The sequence below is a fragment of the Aulostomus chinensis genome, chromosome 12, assembly GCF_037954235.1.
Source record: "Aulostomus chinensis isolate RoL2024-O1b breed Wild chromosome 12, RoL_Achi_v1.0, whole genome shotgun sequence".
NCBI lineage: Eukaryota > Metazoa > Chordata > Actinopteri > Syngnathiformes > Aulostomidae > Aulostomus > Aulostomus chinensis.
The window spans coordinates 29,306,572-29,328,741 of NC_141331.1; the positions used below are offsets into that span (position 1 = coordinate 29,306,572).

The following is a 22,170-nucleotide window of genomic DNA, read 5'->3' on the forward strand; positions in this document are numbered from 1 at the left end:
GGTGTTCAGAGAACTGGACATCAAGATTGATTACATGAAATGTAACACTGACAGTAAGGTCGTGCTGGATTACATTCATAATGTTACCCGCAGACTCTACATGTACGTCATTAACAGAGTATAACGCATCAGAAAGTTCTCAAACCCCAGGCAATGGCACCATGTATCCACAAACCAGAATCCAGCAGATGTAGCAACCAAGTCAATACCTGCAGGGCTTCTCTCAAACACCAGCTGGCTCACCGGGCCCAAGTTCCTGCTGGTACCCACGAAAGAAGATGCTCTCATGGAAAAATCTTAAGACCCAGACTCTGATATCAGCTGCACCAGCACATTTTTGGGCTCTCAGTCATTTGAAAGGTTCTCAACTTGGTAGTCTCTCATCCGAGCCATTGCATCCTGATCCACATTGCAGAGACCACCAGAGCCAAGACTCCAAAGGAGAACACAGATTGTAAAGGCTGCCATCCATGTGCGAAAGTTCCCACGTTTGGCAGTCTGTTGACGGCAAAATAAGTCATCATTCCATGTACCCAAAGTGAAGGATATCAAAGTAAGATTTTGAGTTTGAAGCAAGGGTTGAACATCCTGAAGGACAGTCCGCTGAGGAAGTTGGATCCTGTCCTTGATAGTGATGGGCCCTTGAGAATCGGGGCTGGCTTCATCACTTGAATCTTACAGCAGAGGAGCAACACCCTCATTATCCCTAGTCACTGCCATGTCCACAAGAGTCAAGCACCAGGCCGGGTCTTCACTGAGGGAGCTATAAATGCAAATGGAATCTGGATGGGTGGAGCCAAGAGATGCATTGTGAGACTTTTTTACAAGTGTGTCACGTGTAACAAGCTCTGAGGTAAGAATGCAGAGCAAAAGGTGGCTGACCTCCCTTCAGATAGGCTAAGCACCGAGCCGCCTTTCACCAATGTGTGCATTGATGTATTCGGCCCTTTGAGTATCTCTACTCAATGCACACGTGGAGGTGCCACATACAGAAAGAGGTGGGCAGGGATTTTGCCTGTCTCAGTGTGTGTGCTGTTCCTATAAAGCTCATCGAGGCCTTAGACACATGGAGCTTCATAAATGCTCTAAGTCGGTTTTTTGCCGTCTGGGGTCACCTAAAGTTGATCCGCCCCAATTGTGGCACAAATTTCAAGGGGGGTCTGTAAGGAACTCAAAGTACTTCCACAAGATGATAAGGAGCCTAATGTCTCCAGGTTCTTCAGCAAAAAAAAGGCTACATGGATATTTAATCTACCCAATTCCTCTTACATGGGTGGTGTGTAGGAGAGGATGATTGGGGTCTCCAGGAGGATTTTAGATTCCATGCTCTCTCAGATTCAACCTTCTCAGCTTTCTCATGAGGTTCTGTTCACAGTCATGGCAGAAGTATCTGCCATAATTGTCAGACCTCTGGCGGCCATCTCTACAGATGCAAATGCTCCATCACCTCTTACTCCGACCATGATCCTTACCCAGAAAATTTGCAGTTCTCCCCCTCCCATGCTGATCATCATCATCAATGAAGAAGTGTTTAGCACTTGGCCAGTGCTTTTTGGGATAGGTGGAGGTGCGATTATCTCTCTACACTGCTGAGTCATTCCAAGTGGCAGAAGAGCCATCCTAAGACCAAGGATAGAAACCTAGTGCTTCTTCTTGATACCCAGGTGGCGAGAAACCAGTGGCCCATGGCACTGGTCACAAAAACCTTCCCTTCAAGTGATGGTAAAGTCAGGAGGTTGGAGCTCAAGGTTGCCAGAGGAGAGATTTCCAAAACCTTCTTCTGCCCCGTCACTGAGGTGGTGGTGCTCATTTCCGCCTAGGGTGACTAAGACATTTACTAAACCCCCCGGGTGTTTGTCTTTTATAGTTATCTTTTTTGTGTTAAATACCAGGTGGGGAGTGTGACATTAAAAGTCTTCATTCTGTTTAAGTGTTTTCACACCTCCCATAGGTCAGTAAGTAGAATGTGGCTCATTTCTGTTGTTTTAGACATGCACATTCTCAATGGTACAGGTTGGTTGGCAGCCATTTTCCTATCAAGCAAGCAAAGGGACCGCATGGGTGAAAGACCTCTCTTGTCATCAAGCTCCATTTGCCTTTGCAACCTTTGAAGCAACTTGACCTGTATCTTCAATAAATGGACGTACAAGTGCACGTTGACAACTACGTCCTGCTCCCTCAGCATTGAAGGTACCTAACATAGTTCCTGCAGTCAAGGTAAAAGAGTTTAGCTGACTGGTAATGTGTGTCTCGCTATGAGCTCAGGTGCCAGAACACTGACTGTGTCCGTTCCTGTAGGACCACAGTGGACCACTTCCTGATGGCTATGTCCAAGAGGATCAAGCACCAAGTCACAAAGCTCTAATCATCTCAAACTGGTTCTAGGAACATGAGCTCACAGGGCTCCACAGGCACCAGATCTTAGTCCACTAGAGAACCTTTGGAATGTGATGGAACAAGAGATTGATCACAGATGAGCCTGATCTGATGCTCTTAAGTCAATATGGACCAAAACCTCTGAGGAACGTTACCAGCACCAGCACCTGGCACCAAGTGTGTCAGGAAGAACTAAGGCAGTCCTGAAGGAAACACACACACAAACACACACACACACACACACACACACACACACACACACACACACACACACACACACACACACCTCAATAAATTAAAATATCATGGAAAAGTTTATTTATTTCACAAATTAAAGTCAAAAAGTGAAACAGATTTATCAGTGACATATTTCAAGCCTTTATTTCTTTTACTTTTTATGATTAATCCGTAATAAACCATGTTTACATAAATACTTAAATGTGTGTGTGTATATATGTGTGTGTCTATGTATATACATACATACGTATATATAAACATACATATACACGTATATACATGTATACCCATTTGTTTATTATGTAAATCAAACCTCACTGAAAGTTAAGATTCTAAACAAAATTGACAATCTTTAAGTTGTTTGCATTTAAGGAATAGAACAAGAACAGTTGAAATAGCTCAACACAAATAGAATTACCAACAGTTTCTCAGATTCAACAAAAAAAATGCCACTTTAATGATAACTGCAGATTTTATGCTTTTTTGAGACGATAACTGCAGTCTGAGCTGCTTCATCAGAAGGGTTTGTAGCGCCCATGGGATGAACAGCAGACTCCAGCTCCTGGCAGCGCTCCTGAGGCATTGGAGACATTCCTCACGGGTACTGGCTTCCATTTCACAAATACACTCAGGTTTGTGTGCTGAAAGCACCTTCTTCACTTCCAACCAGTCAGGTGCCAGCCAATCTTGAATCTTCTAGGACCACTCATGGTCAAGACTGACATATGCTTGGGCTCTTTGTTCTTTCTGCTTGATTTCCTGATACTTGTTTGACTCCATCTTCCCATCCACATGCTGCAGGTTTCCAGTGCTAAAGGAGGCAAAGTGACCCAGCATATACATCAGTGGTCCTCCTCAAGACGTACCGCTAACCCACAGGTCCAAAAAGTTACAGATTTGTTTCATCAGCCCTGTGAGCGGAATCCCAAACCTTCTTGTATTTTCGGGTAAGTAATGGTGGATGTGGTGGAGCTCTGGCATGGAGGCCTTCAGCGGCTGGTATGCACCTTACTTGCAAACTATGCTTCCAATTGTATTTCCAGGAACATTCAGTGCTATCTTTTTTCTATCTTCTTGCACAGATGAGAAGAAGACAGATAGGCTCGCCGGCCCAGGTATCTGATCACACGTGATGCAACCAGAGTGCTGGAGTTGCACCCACCTCTGATCTGCTAATGTGTGCGGGTGAAGGGGATTCCACTCAGGAGTTGGAATTATGTTGAGACCACTGTATATTTAGTGTTGAAAAGGTATAAAAACTTTTTATGTAACCCAAAAAGAAGAATGGAGGACCATCATTTCCTTTATTAAACTCTGATAAACTGAAGTTCTTGTGCTGGGCCCAAACACCTGAGCACCACCTGATCTGATGAGACAGGTACCCTGGATGGCAGCACCCTGGCCCCCAGCACCACCATAAGGAACCTAGGAGTTCTCTTTGACCAGGATCCTTTAACTCCCACAAACCTCCAGGACGCCTTCTTCCATCTACGTAACATTGCTAAGATCAGACACATCCTGGCTCAAGAAGATGCAGAAAAACTAGTCCCTGCTTTTGTCACTTCCAGGCTGGATTACTGCACCTCCCTCCTACCAGGCTGGACTAATAAGTCCCTAAAGACTCTCCAGCTGGTCCAGAATGCTGCTGCCCCCCTGACTAGAACTGGTAGCAGAGACCAGGTCTCTCCTGGACTGCTTCTCTGCATGGCTCCCTGTCAGATTCAGAACAGAATTTAAAATTCTTCTTCTACCATCAAAGTCCTCAACAGTCAGGCTCCTTCATCCCTGACAGAGCTCCGAGTCCCCTATGATCCAGCTAGAACCCTTCCCTCCCAGGATGCAGGGTTCCTGCTGGTTCCTAGAGGCTCCAAAAGTAGGATGGGAGGATGTCTCAGTCCCTGTCCTCTGTCTCTCTCTTTCCTGTCTCTTCTCCATCTTCAACCCTGTCCCTGACCTCCAACACTCTCTCCCTCCAGCAGGTCAAAGCAGACGTCTGTCCCCACTGATCCTAGATCTGCTCCACCTTCCTGTTGGTAAAGGAAGGTTTTCATCTCTGCTGTCTCAGATGTGCTGGTTCATAGAAGGAGGGAGGTTCTACACCTGCTCTACTAGGAGGGAGGTTCTACACCTGCTCTACCAGGAGGGAGGTTCTACACCTTCTCTAGTAGAGGGAGGTTCTACACCTGCTCTACTAGGAGGGAGGTTCTGCTAGGAGGGAGGTTCTACACCTGTTCTGCTAGGAGGGAGGTTCTACACCTGCTCTAGTAAAGGGAGGTTCTACACCTGCTCTACTAGGAGGGAGGTTCTACACCTGCTCTACTAGGAGGGAGCTTCTACACCTGCTCTACTAGGAGGGAGCTACTAGACCTGGAAGGAGGTTCTGCTAGGAGGGAGGTTCTACACCTTCTCTACTAGGCGGGAGGTTCTACACCTGCTCTAGTAAAGGGAGGTTCTACACCTGCTCCAGTAGAGGGAGGTTCTACACCTGCTCTAGTAGAGGGAGGTTCTACACCTGCTCTACTAGGAGGGAGGTTCTACACCTGCTCTAGTAGAGGGAGGTTCTACAGCTGCTCTACTAGGAGGGAGGTTCTACATCTGCTCTAGTAGAGGGAGGTTCTACACCTGCTCTACTAGGAGGGAGGTTCTGCTAGGAGGGAGGTTCTACACCTGCTCTACTAGGAGGGAGGTTCTGCAAGGAGGGAGGTTCTACACCTGCTCTAGTAAAGGGAGGTTCTACACCTGCTCTACTAGGAGGGAGGTTCTACACCTGCTCTACTAGGAGGGAGGTTCTGCTAGGAGGGAGGTTCTACACCTGCTCTACTAGGAGGGAGGTTCTGCTAGGAGGGAGGTTCTACACCTGCTCTAGTAGAGAAAGGTTCTACACCTGCTCTACTAGGAGGGAGGTTCTACACCTGCTCTACGAGGACAGAGGCAGCAAGGAATGATGGAGGGATTTGGAGACACACAGAAACTTGACTAGACTTAACAACTGAAACATGAATGTCAACTTGCTTGTTTTACGGAAGTTTTCAACCACATTCAGATATTCTTCATATCAGAACACAAAACCTCACATAAAAGCAGACATTTTGACAAATATTCTGTTTTTATTTACATTATTGATAAGAGTTATCTACAGTGTTCCCAGCAGTCAGCTTAGCCAAGCCAAAAGAATGTCAACAGGCAAATGACCAGCCTAGCTTGTCATTGTTTTCATCATTATTGTTATTATTATGCAGCAAGCGTGATCTGGTTAATTTGACCTTTTATTTCACCTGTAGACAATGACATCACAGACTGGACAGGTGCATTTATCCCCTCAAACTTGTTGCACTGCTAATGTTATTCCTCCAGTCAAGCATCTGGCTGCTTCACTGTTATTTCACTGTAAAACAAACCATAGACTGTACACCAAGATGGGTGCCATGGGAAGACCGACACCATGAAAACCCCCAAATCTAGCTGAAGCTTGCTGAAGTCACAGGTCATAAATTCTGGGTCAATGAGTCACTGGGTCAATTAATCAATGAATCACTGAGTCAACCAATTAGTAAGTCACTCAGATCTTGTCATTCCTCTGAGTCAGAAGACCAAACTGATTAAATGATCCAGCAAGCGACTCCAACAAGAAACAAATACAAGATCATGAGATGATGTCAAACAGCTATTATAGACAAATACTGCAACTGGGTCTGTGGCTAAAAAATCATTAATCTACCATATGATAAATGCCAATGACCTTGATTGTTTTTCATGTACGCACCTACAGTATACAAAAGAAAAAACAATGCTGAGACACCATTGACTGCTCCTGCTGCACCAGTTCATTTTGCCTCCTGCGAATATCTAAGAAGGTTTCTGTTGTGCTGAGCTCAATCTGGCCTCTCAGCCTCCTTCTCAGAAGTGCTGTAGTCCAGCCTCAACTTCAGTGCCTTTTAAAAGCCTCTGCACAATAAATCCATGGGGTTGTTGCTCATCTTTTCTGATTTAAAAAAAATTTCTATGCTGAAAATGGTCTGCTCTCCATGCAGCCAAGAGATTAAGACAAGAGATTTGGACGACAGAGGACATTTTAGCAGCAGCCTCTCCTCCACCCCTGTGTAAAGCCCCAGAATAATTCCTGACCAGCCCAGTTCCAAAGCCTTCACTCAGGAGTGTAACGTTCAACATGCTGACGAGACAGTAACAGCTTGCATCTTCCCTCCATGCTAACTCCTGTCTAGCATGCTCTGGTTCTCAAATCCACTGCTTTTTCCCTCTTTTTTTCCATCTTGAGTAAAATACCAGAGCAAAAAAAAAAGGGACCAAAAAGCTTCATGAACATAACGTAGTATGATGCCCTGTGGTGGACTGGTGACCTGCCCAGGGTGACCCAGCAATTGAAGATGGATGGATGATCACTGATCACGGCTGCCTGTGTGGTGTAAACATGGCTTCAGCCATCCAGCACAGCAAAATCTAGTGAAGCCTCTGCTTTATAAATACATCCGAAGGAAATGACTCCTCGACATCCGGCTGTGTTGGAAAGCCAATGAAATCAAGTATCTGGCCTAACTGGAAGTACTAGTTATCTTTCTTGTTTCTTTTATTTATTTTTCTCTAAGAAATAAAAGCAAATGCGTCTGTGACTTGTATAGTGGGCAACAGAGGAACAGCTCAGGGAAACGTCAGATTCTCCAGAAACAGACAAGCTGCACATGAAGTCATTCACAGTAGCTGAAGGAAAAGCGCAAAGGTCTCATGTTTATCAAAACATTGTGTTTGTTCACATGAAAAGGAACCTAAATCAGGTGATTCAAACCATTAATAAGCATGGCTGCAGGCTGTTGAGCAGCTCCAGGAGAGTGAGACACATAGCACTCTTGATTCAGGCCCTTCAGTCACTGAATGGCACTCTTCAGTATTAAAGGAATCCTCTGTTGATCAATTATTCTGTACCAGTTTTACAGTGACGGACTTCAACACGTCCAAATTGGAGGTCTCCTGCTTGCACGCTGGTGCTGCGACACCTCAGAAAGGTCCCACTGCGTTCCTGTTTATTTGCTGGGAACAGAGCGGAACCTTCAACCTCAGTCACCTCTGTGCTGCTCTGAAAATCATTCCCAGATTCAGTCCAGTTAGCTTGAATTATGGAATGGAATCTTCAGTCAGTGATGGACGCACAACAACTGAAATCTTCCATGACATTTGTATCCATATATTGACATATGACATAATTACTCATCTTAGAATGCTCTTCAAGACTCCATGATGGCACCTAAAAGCTGCAGGGAGATTTTGGTTGCCGTGGTAACAGCAGGCTGTGCTATGCTAAACACAACAAACGGTGTTACCGTAGAAACATCTGAGCCCTCATTTATTCGACAGTGTGCAGGATTCTCACCAAATCCTCACCTGAAAGCAGTTTCCCTTCATAAATCACAGTCTACCTGGAAATGTGCTTGAAATCCATCTCATGTGAAACGCCCACATTTAACCATAAATGGTAAATCGATGTAAAGCGGCTCGGGAATGCTGAGCCAAGGCTCCTTGCTGTGAATCACGGCAACAACTGCAGGGAAAAGCAAAAAACACCATTTTCACTGACTTTGAGTCACCCCCTGCCCTCATCTTCAAATGTGCCACAGAGGTACATGAGCACGTCTGATGGACAGCCACACTCCAGCTGCTTGTGTCTCCACCCACAGTGACATAAACACTTGGTGGTGCTAGTTCCCGTGTCAGCAAAAAAAACACAGAAGAAGCATAGGGCACAGGAAATGGGACAGCTGGATGACGGAGAAATGGAGAGTTTCGAGCTATCAGGGGCACTTCCGCCACTGCCGGGTGTCACCTCTGAGTCCCGTCCCTGTGCCTGCTCGTCGATGGAGCTTCAACTTCCACACACGGCGTTTCTCTTTCTGGCAGTTTCAGTCAAGCATGTTGGTGTGTAAATTACAGAAGCAAACGTGTGTGTATGCGAACATGGGTGCAGCATGGGTGTTTGCTCAGATCCACATGAAGCATAACAGTACAAACGGTTTTTAAAGCCAATCAGTGAAGAGTTGAGAACTTTTTTTTAAGTGCTGGCTTAAGTCCCGGCTCAATCGTCCAAGGGATCTTTACATGTGACACTGACCTGGCAGATATGGCCACACCTCCATCATCTGTGTAAGTTCCGTGTCACTCATGATGCATCACAGCTCAGTGTTATAGGAGCTTGATTTCCTGGTTAGGGGCGTGGCCAGATACATTTCTATCTGTAAAATTGATGCCGAGGAAGAAGAAGAAGAGCGCTTTGGTGGGGTTCCTCTTTGATGGTCACATAATCGAATGTCCTGTAAAGCACAAAATGAACCTTGATTTGAGGCATCGTTCTTTCCATCTGACAGAAATGAAAAAGTAAAAAGATAAAGAGGAGGAGCTTGTGCATACGGAGGGGATGCGTTGGGGTGTCGAGTTACGTCAACTCACTCCAACTATAGGCCACAAAGAGCAGAACTAGGCAAAGGATGTGGACCAGGCTTGAGCCAATAAAGTCCCAGATCTGCCAGGCTGGGGGTGGGGTTTGAGTGGTGACAGAAACCAATGAGGAAGCCTTGGACACCCCAGAGGCAGTGGGGTTTGGAGTTGAGATTCCCGTTTCCTGTTTCCCTTCTGTAGCGATTACATCCAAGCCAACCAGCGTACGAACTGTGGTGCAAACTGGTTGCAGGCGGCACTGGATGATGTCATAGGGCGAGCAGAGGGAAGACTGGCCCCCATAAGAAGGACAATAAATGAACAGGGGAGGGGAAAATGCAATGAAGGCAGATAAACAGAGAGAATTACATGAGTGAAAGGAGGGAGGGTGATGTTTTATTTCAAAAGGTTACAAAAGGGAAGGGGAAGGGGAGATGGATGGAAGATACCAGGAGAAGGGGGTGGGGATAAGGTGAAGAAAGGAAAGAAGACGAAGTTGAGAGGAAAACAAGAGAAGAGGTGCCGTCCAGCCAGGAAGTAGAAAGAGAAAGAAAAAGCAGGAGGTTAGCCACTGGACAGGAGGTCAAAGGTCACAGAAAAGAGTGTGAAATGGTGAGGCAGACACAGTTACCATGGCAACAAGCAGCAATGCTTACTGGGAAAACGGAGAAACAGAAGTGCTCTCTGCCAGTATGCAGGCTGTCATGAGGAGTGAGGTGGCTGATGGGAGAACCGCGATAGTCAAGCCAACAGTAGAGCAGGCCAGCACATTAGCACAGAAGCTAGTTGCAAGAAGGAGACGAAACTAGTGGCATGTTAGCTTGGAGAAGCGTTAGTCAGCAAGACATTCCGGCTCTGTGCAGTTAGCAACATCCACAGCAGCCGCGAAGCGTTAGCAAGTCGCAGTGATAGAGGTCAAAGGTCAAGCAGTCAGTTAAGCCAGAAACAGGCTGATAAAGGTCAACAGGAACTGTTTTGGATCAATTCAATTAGTGTTTAGTTAAAGACAAAACATTTAAGATATTTGAATTTATAACAGAATTCCAATACTAATCAGTTACTACGTTTTATTGGCGAAAAGTATCACACACTTCAGTGGGTTTTCTGGTTTTCAGTAAGAACAACATATTCACCCTTTAGTTGAAGCCTGCAATTTAAATTCCCGATCAAATGGACATGAACATGAATGCTCATCACAGGAAGGATGTTTGTTGTCTCGAGGATGACGTTCCCACATCTGTTTACGAGAAACGAGACAAGAACCACTCAAACTGGTCTGACGACAGCCACTCATCCTCGCCGCTGTCAGGTAATCAGGGTTTGATGCCCAGCAACCATGTCCTAACTGGCCCTCATTCCCTCACCATCACCATGGATGTGTGAGTGAATGTGTGACGTGTGACCCTGGTGTGTTCAAGACTCAGCTTTTGACTGTTACTGCATTTGGGCGTCGTTTTACTTCAGTAGACTGGTGTCGGTGCTTTTTAACCCTTCAGAGAAGTTTATCTCTTAACTGTCTCTTTAACAGAAACCACAATCATCTCAAAGTGTATTTTCACACACACACACACACACACACACACACACGCACGCACACACACACAGAGTCAGCTTGGACTGGATGTCAGCAGTCATGATGGAGGTAAAGTGGGAGGGGGAGAGCCACAGGCAGCAATGACAGCAGTGACAAATCAGCATCTCTGTTTAGAAGCCATGATTGCACGTATGAACATGAACAAGTCCTGGGAGAACGCCGAAGGGCTCTGAAGCCCTCACACACTCTGAGGACTAACAGTCAAAGGGGAAAGAGCTAAGGACATCCCATCAGCGTTCATCCCAGGTCTGGTTCTCATCTCAATGTCCTGCAGAATGCCTTATGACATCATTTCTTGCCACTCATCAATCATATGATCAAAAGTGACAGGAAATGGGAACGGCTGAGTTTCTGCAGGACACCGGAACACCTGGGTGGGTGGCTGGGGTCCTCTTGTGAACTGGGGGTCCTCAGGCTGGAGGTTTCAAGTGCAAACATCCACCACCTATAGTGTGCTGATCAGCAGGAGGCGTGGCTAGTTCATGGCCCATCAGGGTTCCACATCATAACATTCCTTAGATATTTGCTAAGAACAGATTAGAGCCCTCGAGCTGTGAGAACGTCCCTTGTTCATGGAGGCAACCACCCTACCATCTGATAGGGGGAGTTATCACCTTACCTCTGGTACGCCAATCTTTCTGCAGGCGTCCAGGAAGTTCTCCACATTTCTGCGACACTTGGCCATGCTGAGTTTGGGCTGCAAGCACAAAGTCACACAGGAATGTGTTACACAAAAGGGACCGGTCAACCACGAGAAAAAGAGGAGAGGAAAGATGACATGAGGGATGAAGAGAAGCTTTTATGAGGGGTCAAAGGTCATGAGGCATACCACTGCAGGTGAGGGGACATGGATGCTGGCCACAGAGCGTGGGCGAATGTGGTTGGCCAGGTGGCAAAGAACCACACCATCCATCAACGACGAGCCAAGGTCTTCAGGAAGGATGACCTTCAGCCGGCTCTCGATGCTCTGCGGACACACAGGAACCAAAACCCCCCACGAGTCAGACTGGGTTCCTGCAGCATCTACAAGCCACGTTCTAAATACTTGGAACAAACACGAGTGTCTGAGCAGCAAGGATTTGTGTCCTGATTTACTGAACACTAACTACTTTAAATGCCAGCAGACAAACATGTGACCACACTGATCTTAAACATCAAAGTAAAGTCTGTAGACTTACAAAATATCAAATACCAGAACAAAAGGATTTCTCAAGAATCAAAATATGAATTCCTGTTTTTAACCAGAGTAGAAATTAGAAATTGCCGCGTCTGTCTGGTCTTTGACAACCATCTTGATTTAATGGTGCATTTTATCATTGAGGAAAATTCAAGACATCACCTTTTGTCCTGATCACAAACTACAGGAAGGACAGACCAAATGTTCTTAGGATTTTTCAGTCATGATAAATGAGACAAAAGTGATAATTCTCACGTCTCTTAGCTGCTCCATCAGCTCCAGCTCCTCCCTCAGCTGCTCCATCTTCCTCCTCATGGTGAACTGAGGATCTACGGACTCCAGACTCTTATGGCTGCGCAGGAACACTATAAAGAAGAAAAAGGAGGAGAGGAAGAAGGAGGAGGAGGCCGTGTTAGTGTGAGACACCAGGCAGGCCAGGTGGTCGTCTCCAGGACAGCTCGATGAGGACAACCTGTCTCGTCAGTCCAGTTTAGGAGACAGTGAAGATGCAGGCAAGTGAGCTTCTTTATGTTTCCATGGAACAGGACACGCACACACACACACACACACACACACACACACACACACACACACACACACACACACACACACACACAGCAAACGTCCCTTTATCCATGAAAAAATTACATCAATCTTGATCAAAAGAATGAAATTGAACACAGCTCTTATCAGTGGACAGACAGGAGGTCTCCAGAGGAGCGAGGCCTCTTCATTTAAAGCTGTAACTGAGCTAAAGCTAAGTCCCTGTCCTCTGTCTTCTCTGTCCCTGTCCTCCGTCTCTCTCTCCCTCCTGCAGGTCAAAGCAAACGTCCGTCCCCACTGATCCTGGATCTGCTCCACCTTCCTGCTGGTAAAGGAAGGTTTTCATCTCTGCTGTCTCAGATGTGCTGGTTCATAGAAGGAGGGAGGTTCTACACCTGCTCTACTAGGAGGGAGGTTCTGCTAGGAGGGAGGTTCTAACCCTGCTCTACCAGGAGGAAGGTTCTACACCTGCTCTACTAGGAGGGAGGTTCTAACCCTGCTCTACCAGGAGGAAGGTTCTACACCTGCTCTACTAGGAGGGAGCTTCTACACCTGCTCTACTAGGAGGGAGCTTCTACACCTGCTCTACTAGGAGGGAGGTTCTGCTAGGAGGGAGGTTCTACACCTTCTCTACTAGGAGGGAGCTTCTACACCTGCTCTACTAGGAGGGAGCTTCTACACCTGCTCTACTAGGAGGGAGGTTCTAGACCTGCTCTACTAGGAGGGAGGTTCTAGACCTGCTCTACTAGGAGGGAGGTTCTGCTAGGAGGGAGGTTCTACACCTGCTCTACTAGGAGGAAGCTTCTACACCTGCTCTACTAGGAGGGAGGTTCTACACCTGCTCTACTAGGAGGGAGCTTCTACACCTACTCTACTAGGAGGGAGCTTCTACACCTGCTCTACTAGGAGGGAGGTTCTAGACCTGCTCTACTAGGAGGGAGGTTCTAGACCTGCTCTACTAGGAGGGAGGTTCTGCTAGGAGGGAGGTTCTAGACCTGCTCTACTAGGAGGGAGGTTCTGCTAGGAGGGAGGTTCTACACCTTCTCTACTAGGAGGGAGTTCTACACCTGCTCTACTAGGACGAAGCTTCTACACCTGCTCTACTAGGAGGGAGGTTCTACACCTGCTCTACTAGGAGGGAGGTTCTACACCTGCTCTACTAGGAGGAAGCTTCTACTAGGAGGGAGGTTCTAGACCTGCTCTACTAGGAGGGAGGTTCTAGACCTGCTCTACTAGGATGGAGGTTCTGCTAGGAGGGAGGTTCTACACCTTCACTACTAGGAGGTAGCTTCTACACCTGCTCTACTAGGAGGGAGGTTCTACTAGGAGGGAGGTTCAAGACCTGCTCTACTAGGAGGGAGGTTCTAGACCTGCTCTACTAGGAGGGAGGTTCTGCTAGGAGGGAGGTTCTACACCTTCTCTACTAGGAGGGAGGTTCTACACCTGCTCTATTAGGAGGAAGCTTCTACACCTGCTCTACTAGGAGGGAGGTTCTAGACTTGCTCTACTAGGAGGGAGGTTCTAGACCTGCTCTACTGGGAGGGAGGTTTTGCTAGGAGGGAGGTTCTACACCTTCTCTACTAGGAGGGAGGTTCTACACCTGCTCTACTAGGAGGGAGGTTCTACTCCTGCTCTACTAGGAGGGAGGTTCTAGACCTGCTCTACTAGGAGGGAGGTTCTAGACCTGCTCTACTGGGAGGGAGGTTCTGCTAGGAGGGAGGTTCTACACCTTCACTACTAGGAGGGAGCTTCTACACCTGCTCTACTAGGAGGGAGGTTCTAGACCTGCTCTACTGGGAGGGAGGTTCTGCTAGGAGGGAGGTTCTACACCTGCTCTACTGGGAGGGAGGTTTTGCTAGGAGGGAGGTTCTACACCTTCTCTACTAGGAGGGAGGTTCTACACCTGCTCTACTAGGAGGGAGGTTCTACTCCTGCTCTACTAGGAGGGAGGTTCTACACCTGCTCTACTCGGAGGGAGGTTCTACTCCTGCTCTACTAGGTGGGAGGTTCTACACCTGCTGTACTAGGAGGGAGGTTCTACTCCTGCTCTACTAGGTGGGAGACAGCAGGGACGGATGGACAAATTTGGAGACACACACAGGAAACGTACTGGACTTGAACCCCCCCCCCCCACACACACACACACACATAGTAATGATTGGCTATTAATGAGGCCAGGAGCAGTGATGATGCAAGCATAGCCAGCTCCTGGTGATGTCACATTCCCTGAGGCTTGTACTCATTATAGAGCAAGAGTCACAATCAGAATCACAGTTATGGTTCATCAGTCCTGCATCGGCTCAAAGACCAAGAACACACACAGGCCTGGGAGGCTAGAACGTTCTCCAAAACAGCACGAAAACACACATTTAAACTCAGCTGAGTCATAGGACAAGAAGTCAAGCCTTTCAAGCTATTTAACTTTGGATCAAGTTTTGCACAGAAGCTAACACTTAGCATAAAGATGTTTGGAGTCCAAAGCATAATAACACACATCATGTTATGCTTGTCCCATGTCCCACATGTTCACACAGGTCCCACATGGTAACGCCTGACCCACATGTACCCACAACCACGTATTCATGCTTGTTCTATGTTTCCCTGTTCACACTGGTCCCACATGTCCACACATGTCTCGGATGTCCACAACCTGTATGGCAAATCTACCCTTGTCCCGCTCATTCCACGTGTCCATCTGTCTATGCACGTCTGCATGTTCACCCACGTGCCACATGTGACCACTTGAACAGTTATTATGACTGTACTCATGGCTCCACCAGCTTCACTTCACACTGAGTGAGGGGGACATGCTAGGATGTACACGATAGAACCGCTCTGCTGTGTGTTCACACTTGGCTTCAAACCTGCATCCTGTGATTCGAGCTCACCTCCCTGCTCAGTATGCAAATAAAGAACTACATTACTTCAAAGTGAAACCATTCTAATATTCAAATTCATCTGTGAAAGTTTACATGTATTTATCCAGACTGTTATTGAAGCCACCAGATCCAGCTCAGCACTTCGAACTGATGGTGTGCTGTACCTTGGGAACCAGAGACGCACCAAGCTCATGTGCTCACTGTTGACTACCCTGAGAGTGATGATGAGGAGGGGGAAGGAAGATTTGTAGAATATGTAAAGGTCCCAACGGAAGATGACTCAACCTACAAAACATTGACTCCTTCATGCAGAAGGAGGGTTGGAAACTGAGTGATTTGAACACAAATTCTAACAGGGCTGGACATCATCCATAAACACGATCGGCAAAGATGTTGGAGCCCAATCAAACCCCACCGGTGAAGCATCTGCAGCCAGGTTCCTGTCTTATGTCTAGAGCACTATGAATTGCCCTGTGTATGAATGGTGCTATACAAATAAATTTGCCTTGCCTTGCCTTATGTGAAGATACACACCCACACAGATGGCTTTGGAATCAGTCGACGCACTGCCTCATGTTCACTGCAGCAACTTCACTCAGGAGTTCACCTGGAGAGCTCACATGGCTCATGTTGGGCTTTAACTGCTTGGGGTTCATTTTTCATGTAAACATGAACATATTTATTAGTAATGAACCAGATTAGAGACTCCCATCTTTGTACAGTTTGCAGCACTAATAAAAATCTCTTTCATAACCATACAAACTGGTACTGAAACTGAAATATCTCTAATGCACTGATACTGAATGGAATCAAAAAAGAATCTGTGGCTGATTTCATAAATAACTCAACAGTATTAACAATTCTAGAGGAAAGGACAGATTCGACCCACCACATGACCTTTTGTCAAACCACAAGACAAAAAAAGATGAGCCATATAAGAAGGTGCGGTAGCAACGAAAACCTCCAACAACACCCTCCAGCTGGAGAGGTTTGACAGACAGGCTGTCAGCAGATACCTGAGTCTGAGTGCATGTGTGCGTGTGCGTGTGTGTGCGCGTGTTTATTGTTTATTAAGGATCCCCATTAGTCTCCACCTAAGTAGAGACTATTCTTCCTGGGGTCCAAGCAGAAAAAACATTACAAAACATCAATCATAAAATGTGGTACAATATTGTGTGCGTGCATGTGTGTGTGTGCATGCGTGTGTGCATGTGTGTGTGTGCGTGTGTGTGTGTGTGCGTGTGTTCTCCATGGCTTGTAAGTCAATAAAAGCAGGACCTACCGCGGCTGTGCATGCCTCCGTCGTCACGGCTATGACGTGTATCTCTATGGAGGGGTGAGGCCTGCGAGAGGAGGGAAGGGTCGAGACAGGAAGGAGGGGGCGAGCAGGGCAGTGAGGGCGGGGCTACAACCGGGGGGTGTTTGTTTAGAGGAAGTAGGTGGAGCACCAATGTGAACCAAACAAAGCAAGGCAAAGGTCATGAAAAGGTCCATGAAAATACACCCAAAACACCAAAATCAACAGAAGGTTGCCAGATTAGGTCATCAGGGAAAATACCCGATCATAAACATGTGACAGTACAGTAAACACATGCCGGCACATCAGCGCAGAGGAGGAATTAATGAATTCACAGTCAAAGTCATGCAACGGATCAGTGGGGGAGGAAATGAGAGTGGGGGCAAATGTGGAAAAACATGACAACATGTAACACAAGAAGACAGTACAAAAACAAAACATAGATTAGTGGCTTTTCACATTTCATGTCACCTCCACATGCTGTTAGCATCATGTTAGCTTCATTAGCAGTTAGCAACATTTGACACTGGAAACAGCTCGCAAACAAAGGCCGGATGATAGATACATCTGAAAGCACTGGACACTCCAAACACACTTTCAACCAATCGCATGAATGCTAGCACTTAGCTTTAGCCAGTTAGCTTGTGTCTCAGTCCTGGATGTCATTATCATGGCAATGTCATGGGCAACCTGAACCCCTCAAGTTTTGAACTCCTTCAGTTCTATGTGACTGACCCTGTAGAAGGTCACACCCACACAGAGTATTAAAAGCCTGCAGTTCCCCACCAGAGACTGAACAGAAGAGGGACCAGGACAGAAAACTTTCACTGGAAAACAAAAAAACCCATTTCACTAACATTGTCATTATACTGTGTTCATGTATGGTGCCATAACTCAACGTGACTCCAAAGAATTCTTCCTGGTCACCAAACTGAGCGTGAGGGAAGAACCTTGTTGCCACTGCTGACCGGTCATGAATACTGGACATACGCCTCTCAAAGTCAAAAGCAGAAAGTGGACATCATTGTGTTTCTGCACTGTCGAGGATTTCCTTCTTTTGGCTCATGGTGCTGACACATGTCCACTCTTTCCAGCTCTACTGAAGAATACAGTCGTTTCACTCCAAACTCTGAGTAAACTCTCTGACTGTAGATTTCCCAGAGCAACCAACAACTAACCACATTCTCAAGTGCAGTCAGCTAATAAACTACATTTAGCAAGCCATCCATCCATCCCTCCATCATTTTCTATACCACTTATCCGTTAAGGGTCTGGGGGGTGGAGCCTATCCCAGCTGACATTGGGTGAGAGGCGGGGTTCACCCTGGACGGGTCACCAGTCCACCACAGGGCCGTCAGGAGCAGTTAGGGGTTCAGTATCTTGGTCAAGGACACTTGGACATGGTCACCGGGGAAAGTGGGGATCGAACCAGCGACCCCTTGGTTACTAGATGACCACGGTACCTCCGAGCCATCCATTTACCAAACGACAGAATAGAATTGTTCTTTGACTAAAATAATATCTACATAACTTTTCCTAAGAGGAAATTTCAATGTTTAACAGCCTCAACAGTAAGTAGAGTGTCAAAGGTTATTTGTCAGTGCAAATAACTGGCAGATATTATTCATTTAAAGTACTGCAAAACTGAAGGAAAGAAGTTGAAGCAGTTTCCTGAAAGTGGTGGACAATGGGTTCAACTCTGAAATAATTAACTAGATCAAAGTAAAAGTAAATAACAACAATAATAATAATAACAATACCAATTGTGTATAAAGAGATGGAATTGTTCTCTAAAAATGGGGACTTGGCAGAAACGGCTAAATATGAAGATGGCGCAATGCTCATAGCACCACAGTTCCATCTTCCTGCTAGTGCTCAGTAACCGAGCAGGATCCACTGGTGAGAGCACTTGCAGGATCTGATACCAGTAGTAGCTCACCTGAACGAGGCTTCAGGCCGAAAGGGGGGCTGGACAAAGACGGAGGTCCACTGGCTGGAGATCTGTCCACTGGCTGCAGCAACAGAAAAGGAAACATCAAGGTGAGAGTGCAGAAACACTGAGGGCCATATTTATAAGCACGTTAGCGTATAAATTTGACCACTCAAGAGTTCTTGACGAGGTGCACCCTTTCTACTCATGATGCAGACGCATCATCGGATATCGAGGGACAAACATTGGAGAAAAAAGCACAAGGACAGGCTGATGTGGATGTCTGTCCCTGCCTGCAAGGTGCAGGTGCAGATGTAGCAGGTCAACCCTGTTGTTTCCCTCCCACTAGATTAGTGGGTTGATTCTGTCAGACGGCTACTGGGCCTGGTCCACTGGTCCACAACATCAAGGCCTGCCACACTTGGGTCAGGTGTCCATCCTAGTCTACGTGCCCTTATTAGTGAGTTTGCTTGTTATCGACTCAATAGTCCAAGTCATTTTTATTATGTTTGGATGATCATCTGGATCATCAGCTGGCGTTTAGACGGCGTCTCTTCTCTGACACTGACCAACAGTCACTGCTCATGTGTGTTTCAATCTGTCGCACACAGGTGATGTTCTTTTCTCGTCATTGTGCTGAGGTCAAACAGAGGCTTTCATGCTCACTCATCAGTCATTTAGCAGCCACACAAAGTCATAAACACATTCACGTGTTTGTGGAGGTGTTGCTGTGGAGCACATGAAGCCAAAAGTGGGACAGACATGATTAGCCTAGCTTAGCATGAAGACTAAAACATGGGCAGAAGCTGACCTGGCTGTCTACATTTACACACATCTCTTTATGCTTTCGCGAATCTTTCAGCATTATTGTTTAAGTTTTGATTTCAACTAATTCTCTCTTCAGTGTCCATTTGAAGAATTTGGCAGTGTTGCATTAAATGTAAATACAAATACAAGACAATAAAATAAAAAGGGAACGCCTGCCGTTTCCTGGCTGAAACGACATAAAACTGCATTTGTCTGAGATCATCAGTTGCACATGAAAGAGGACAAAGTCCCTGTGCTCGGATGTGCTGACCGGACAGACGCGTCCACAAAGAGCCTGAGTGACAGCTGGAACATCTGGATTGATGTTCAGCCATAAAGACACGTTTCCATCAGGTTCACATGTGGAACCTGCTGCTCGATGAGATCATAACATACATGTCACAGCAAACACACACACACACACACACGTGTAAACAACTGCTGGTTTACCAGGCGACACGACTGAAGGCAGCTTGACATGTCAGAGCCTTCGTCCATGTTTACCTTGAATGACACATGCCAGTCATAGTGCTGGTCAGCCCTGGCCTTCTCTAGAATCATCTGTCTCTTCTTCTGGAACTCATAGCCATGTTCCTCCATGTTCTGCTACAGGACGCAGCACAATGTTAAGAGTTCCCACTTGCCACTACTCAAATACAGACTACAGAATTTACTTTAAAGACAAACCTGGTAAGTCAGACAGTCAGTCAGTCAGTCAGTCAGCCAGGTAGTTAGTTAGTTAGCTGACGACTGCAAAAAGATTCATGCTGCACTGATTTGAACATTAAAGGCACAACAAAGTGGTTGAATCTAAAAAAGGATTTGTTTTGATTACTGATCTGGAAAACTTCATAAACAATAGAAATCAATTTATTCACCAAATTAAGTTTATTGATATTTCAATCATTTTATATGCGACTGACTTTCCAAGGATATAAGAAACATTCCAGCTCCATTGGGTTATGACCTCAACCCAGGATATTTCTACAGAGGCTGTAGAGTGAGAATACATAGATGCCATCCGTCCTATCATCAGATATACTCACTATACTGGAGGGAATTGCTCTATAATCTTATTTTCCTCTGTATTCTTGTTTTGTGCTGACTGATCCAGAAACTTCAATCAAACCTGGATGCCAGCTAAGCAACATAATTTAAACATCAAATAAGAGCTTCTCATTGTTAAACAGCAGTAATTCTATTTGCTGATGAAACCTGCTTTTTAGTGCCCATTCAGATGAGGTTCGCCAACTGTACCTTTGGTGTTGTGGTGCCATCATCACTGTCCTGCCCACTGAGGAGAAAGAAAGAGTTTGAATAAAAGAAGAATATGACCCTTTAAAAATGGACCATAAACCCTCATGAAGCAGCTTTCAGAAAAAGGAAACACGCTGAATCAGTGTTCATAGGGAAATTTGAGATTGAACACAGTCAGTTTGCTTGAAGCAGAATTAAAATGTACTCTTCCGTGTTTGCTCCAACATCAGATGCTAAGACAGCAACTCAACTGGGAAATGAATCAACGAGGATGTGACGAAAGCCTGTCAATTATCCCTCTCTCACTTGCAGTGGGATTATTAGGGCCTGAGCCCGGAGGGTTGGGGCCTGAACTCGAACTAAGAACTAAGAAATGAGGACTGATACAAACTTTGCATGCAGTATTCATCACATCACCTAACTGGCTGAGGAGTTACTTTCTGGGGTGACGGCTCCATGATTTCGAGCGGTGGTTGCAGCTCCATTAGGTGGTTACAGCTCCATTAGGTGGTTACAGCTCCATTAGGTGGTTACACCAGACTGCTGCCATGGTCTCAGTTTACACGAACAGAAGATTCTGATTTACTAAGTACACCTTCCTCCAGAACACCAGGCGGTGATACGCCCTCTTACGGCTGGTAAGCAGTCAGGTTCAGCTCAGCCCCCCATTGTTATCTGGGTTAAACACCTCACGGATCCTATAGAACATCTGCGGAATACCATGCTGTTTGAAGAGTGTGCGTGCCTGCATGATCTAGGCGTGTTAGTCTGCCTTTGACAATTTGACTTAGAAGAATTTCAGTCACCACCAACATGTTTACCTGTTTTTCAACAGTCCAGTCAAAGTCAGACTAAATCACAATCACGAGCCAATGAATCCAAAATCTTCTCCAACATGTAAACATACTGACTGGCACCACTTAATTGTCATCTGAAGCTTCATCCTTGGCATCAAACTTCATGACTGATAAGTCACTTAACTTTAAATCAGAGTCAGTTGCTCGGAGGGACACATGCACTGTCATCTTACTTGAGTGAGTCCTCCACTGTGACCATCTCCACCGGGTACAGCTGGACGCCGGACACATCGTCTCGCTCCACACTGGCCCTGGCACACACAACAAGCACATCATTCACCTAGAATCCAGCCAGTGAGTGTTCAGCAGCAGGACACTCTCTCTCTCCAAAACTCGCTGTAGGTCGACTATGACTCAGATCACCTGCTGGGATCCTGAAGCAACTCCACCGCCTCCTTCAGCTGGTTGATCATGTCAATGTGGAACTCTGTGCTTCCCAGGACCTTTGACCTGCAATACCAAAGCAGCAAGTGATAATGAGCAATGCCATTATCAGCGTTTTACATTCGCTCAACCGCCATCAGAATGAAAGTTTGGCGACTATGTGTTGAAGGCATCTTGGATGGAGGGAATCCCATCAGAGGTCAGAGGTCACCTTACCGCGGTTCTGCTGGCCAGTGTGAGTCCTCTTCTATCCTGAGGGGCTCGTCAAAGTCTGCTGCTGTCCTGCCCTGCTTGTGCACAAAGAAACACACACACACACACGCACGCACACACACACACACACACGCACGCACACACACCACCATCAGCTACAATGTGACACACTTGCTCA

General features: G+C 46.3%; 1 protein-coding gene across 25 annotated transcripts in view; it reads right to left on the minus strand.

Annotated features, from left to right (window-relative positions):
• lrch1 (leucine-rich repeats and calponin homology (CH) domain containing 1) overlaps positions 1-22,170 on the minus strand; it is a 73,165-nt gene that overhangs the window by 2,989 nt on the left and 48,006 nt on the right. For 2 of the 25 annotated variants that reach the window (XM_086221073.1, XM_086221074.1), the window contains exons 10-21: positions 21,996-22,066; positions 21,759-21,845; positions 21,569-21,646; positions 20,539-20,575; positions 19,786-19,887; positions 18,484-18,556; positions 16,530-16,652; positions 12,081-12,190; positions 11,478-11,615; positions 11,268-11,345; positions 9,067-9,346; positions 2,722-8,930 (exon numbers count right to left, since the gene is read on the minus strand). In XM_086221073.1, the coding sequence (XP_086077199.1) occupies positions 8,914-8,930; positions 9,067-9,346; positions 11,268-11,345; positions 11,478-11,615; positions 12,081-12,190; positions 16,530-16,652; positions 18,484-18,556; positions 19,786-19,887; positions 20,539-20,575; positions 21,569-21,646; positions 21,759-21,845; positions 21,996-22,066 (1,194 nt within the window). In that variant the 3' untranslated portion in view covers positions 2,722-8,913. Of the gene's footprint in view, positions 1-2,720; positions 9,347-9,710; positions 9,775-10,187; positions 10,292-11,267; positions 11,346-11,477; positions 11,616-12,080; positions 12,191-16,529; positions 16,653-18,483; positions 18,557-19,785; positions 19,888-20,538; positions 20,576-21,568; positions 21,647-21,758; positions 21,846-21,995; positions 22,067-22,170 lie in introns of those variants that run through there. The other 23 variants (XM_086221078.1, XM_086221079.1, XM_086221081.1 and 20 more) reach the window with 21 other exon arrangements.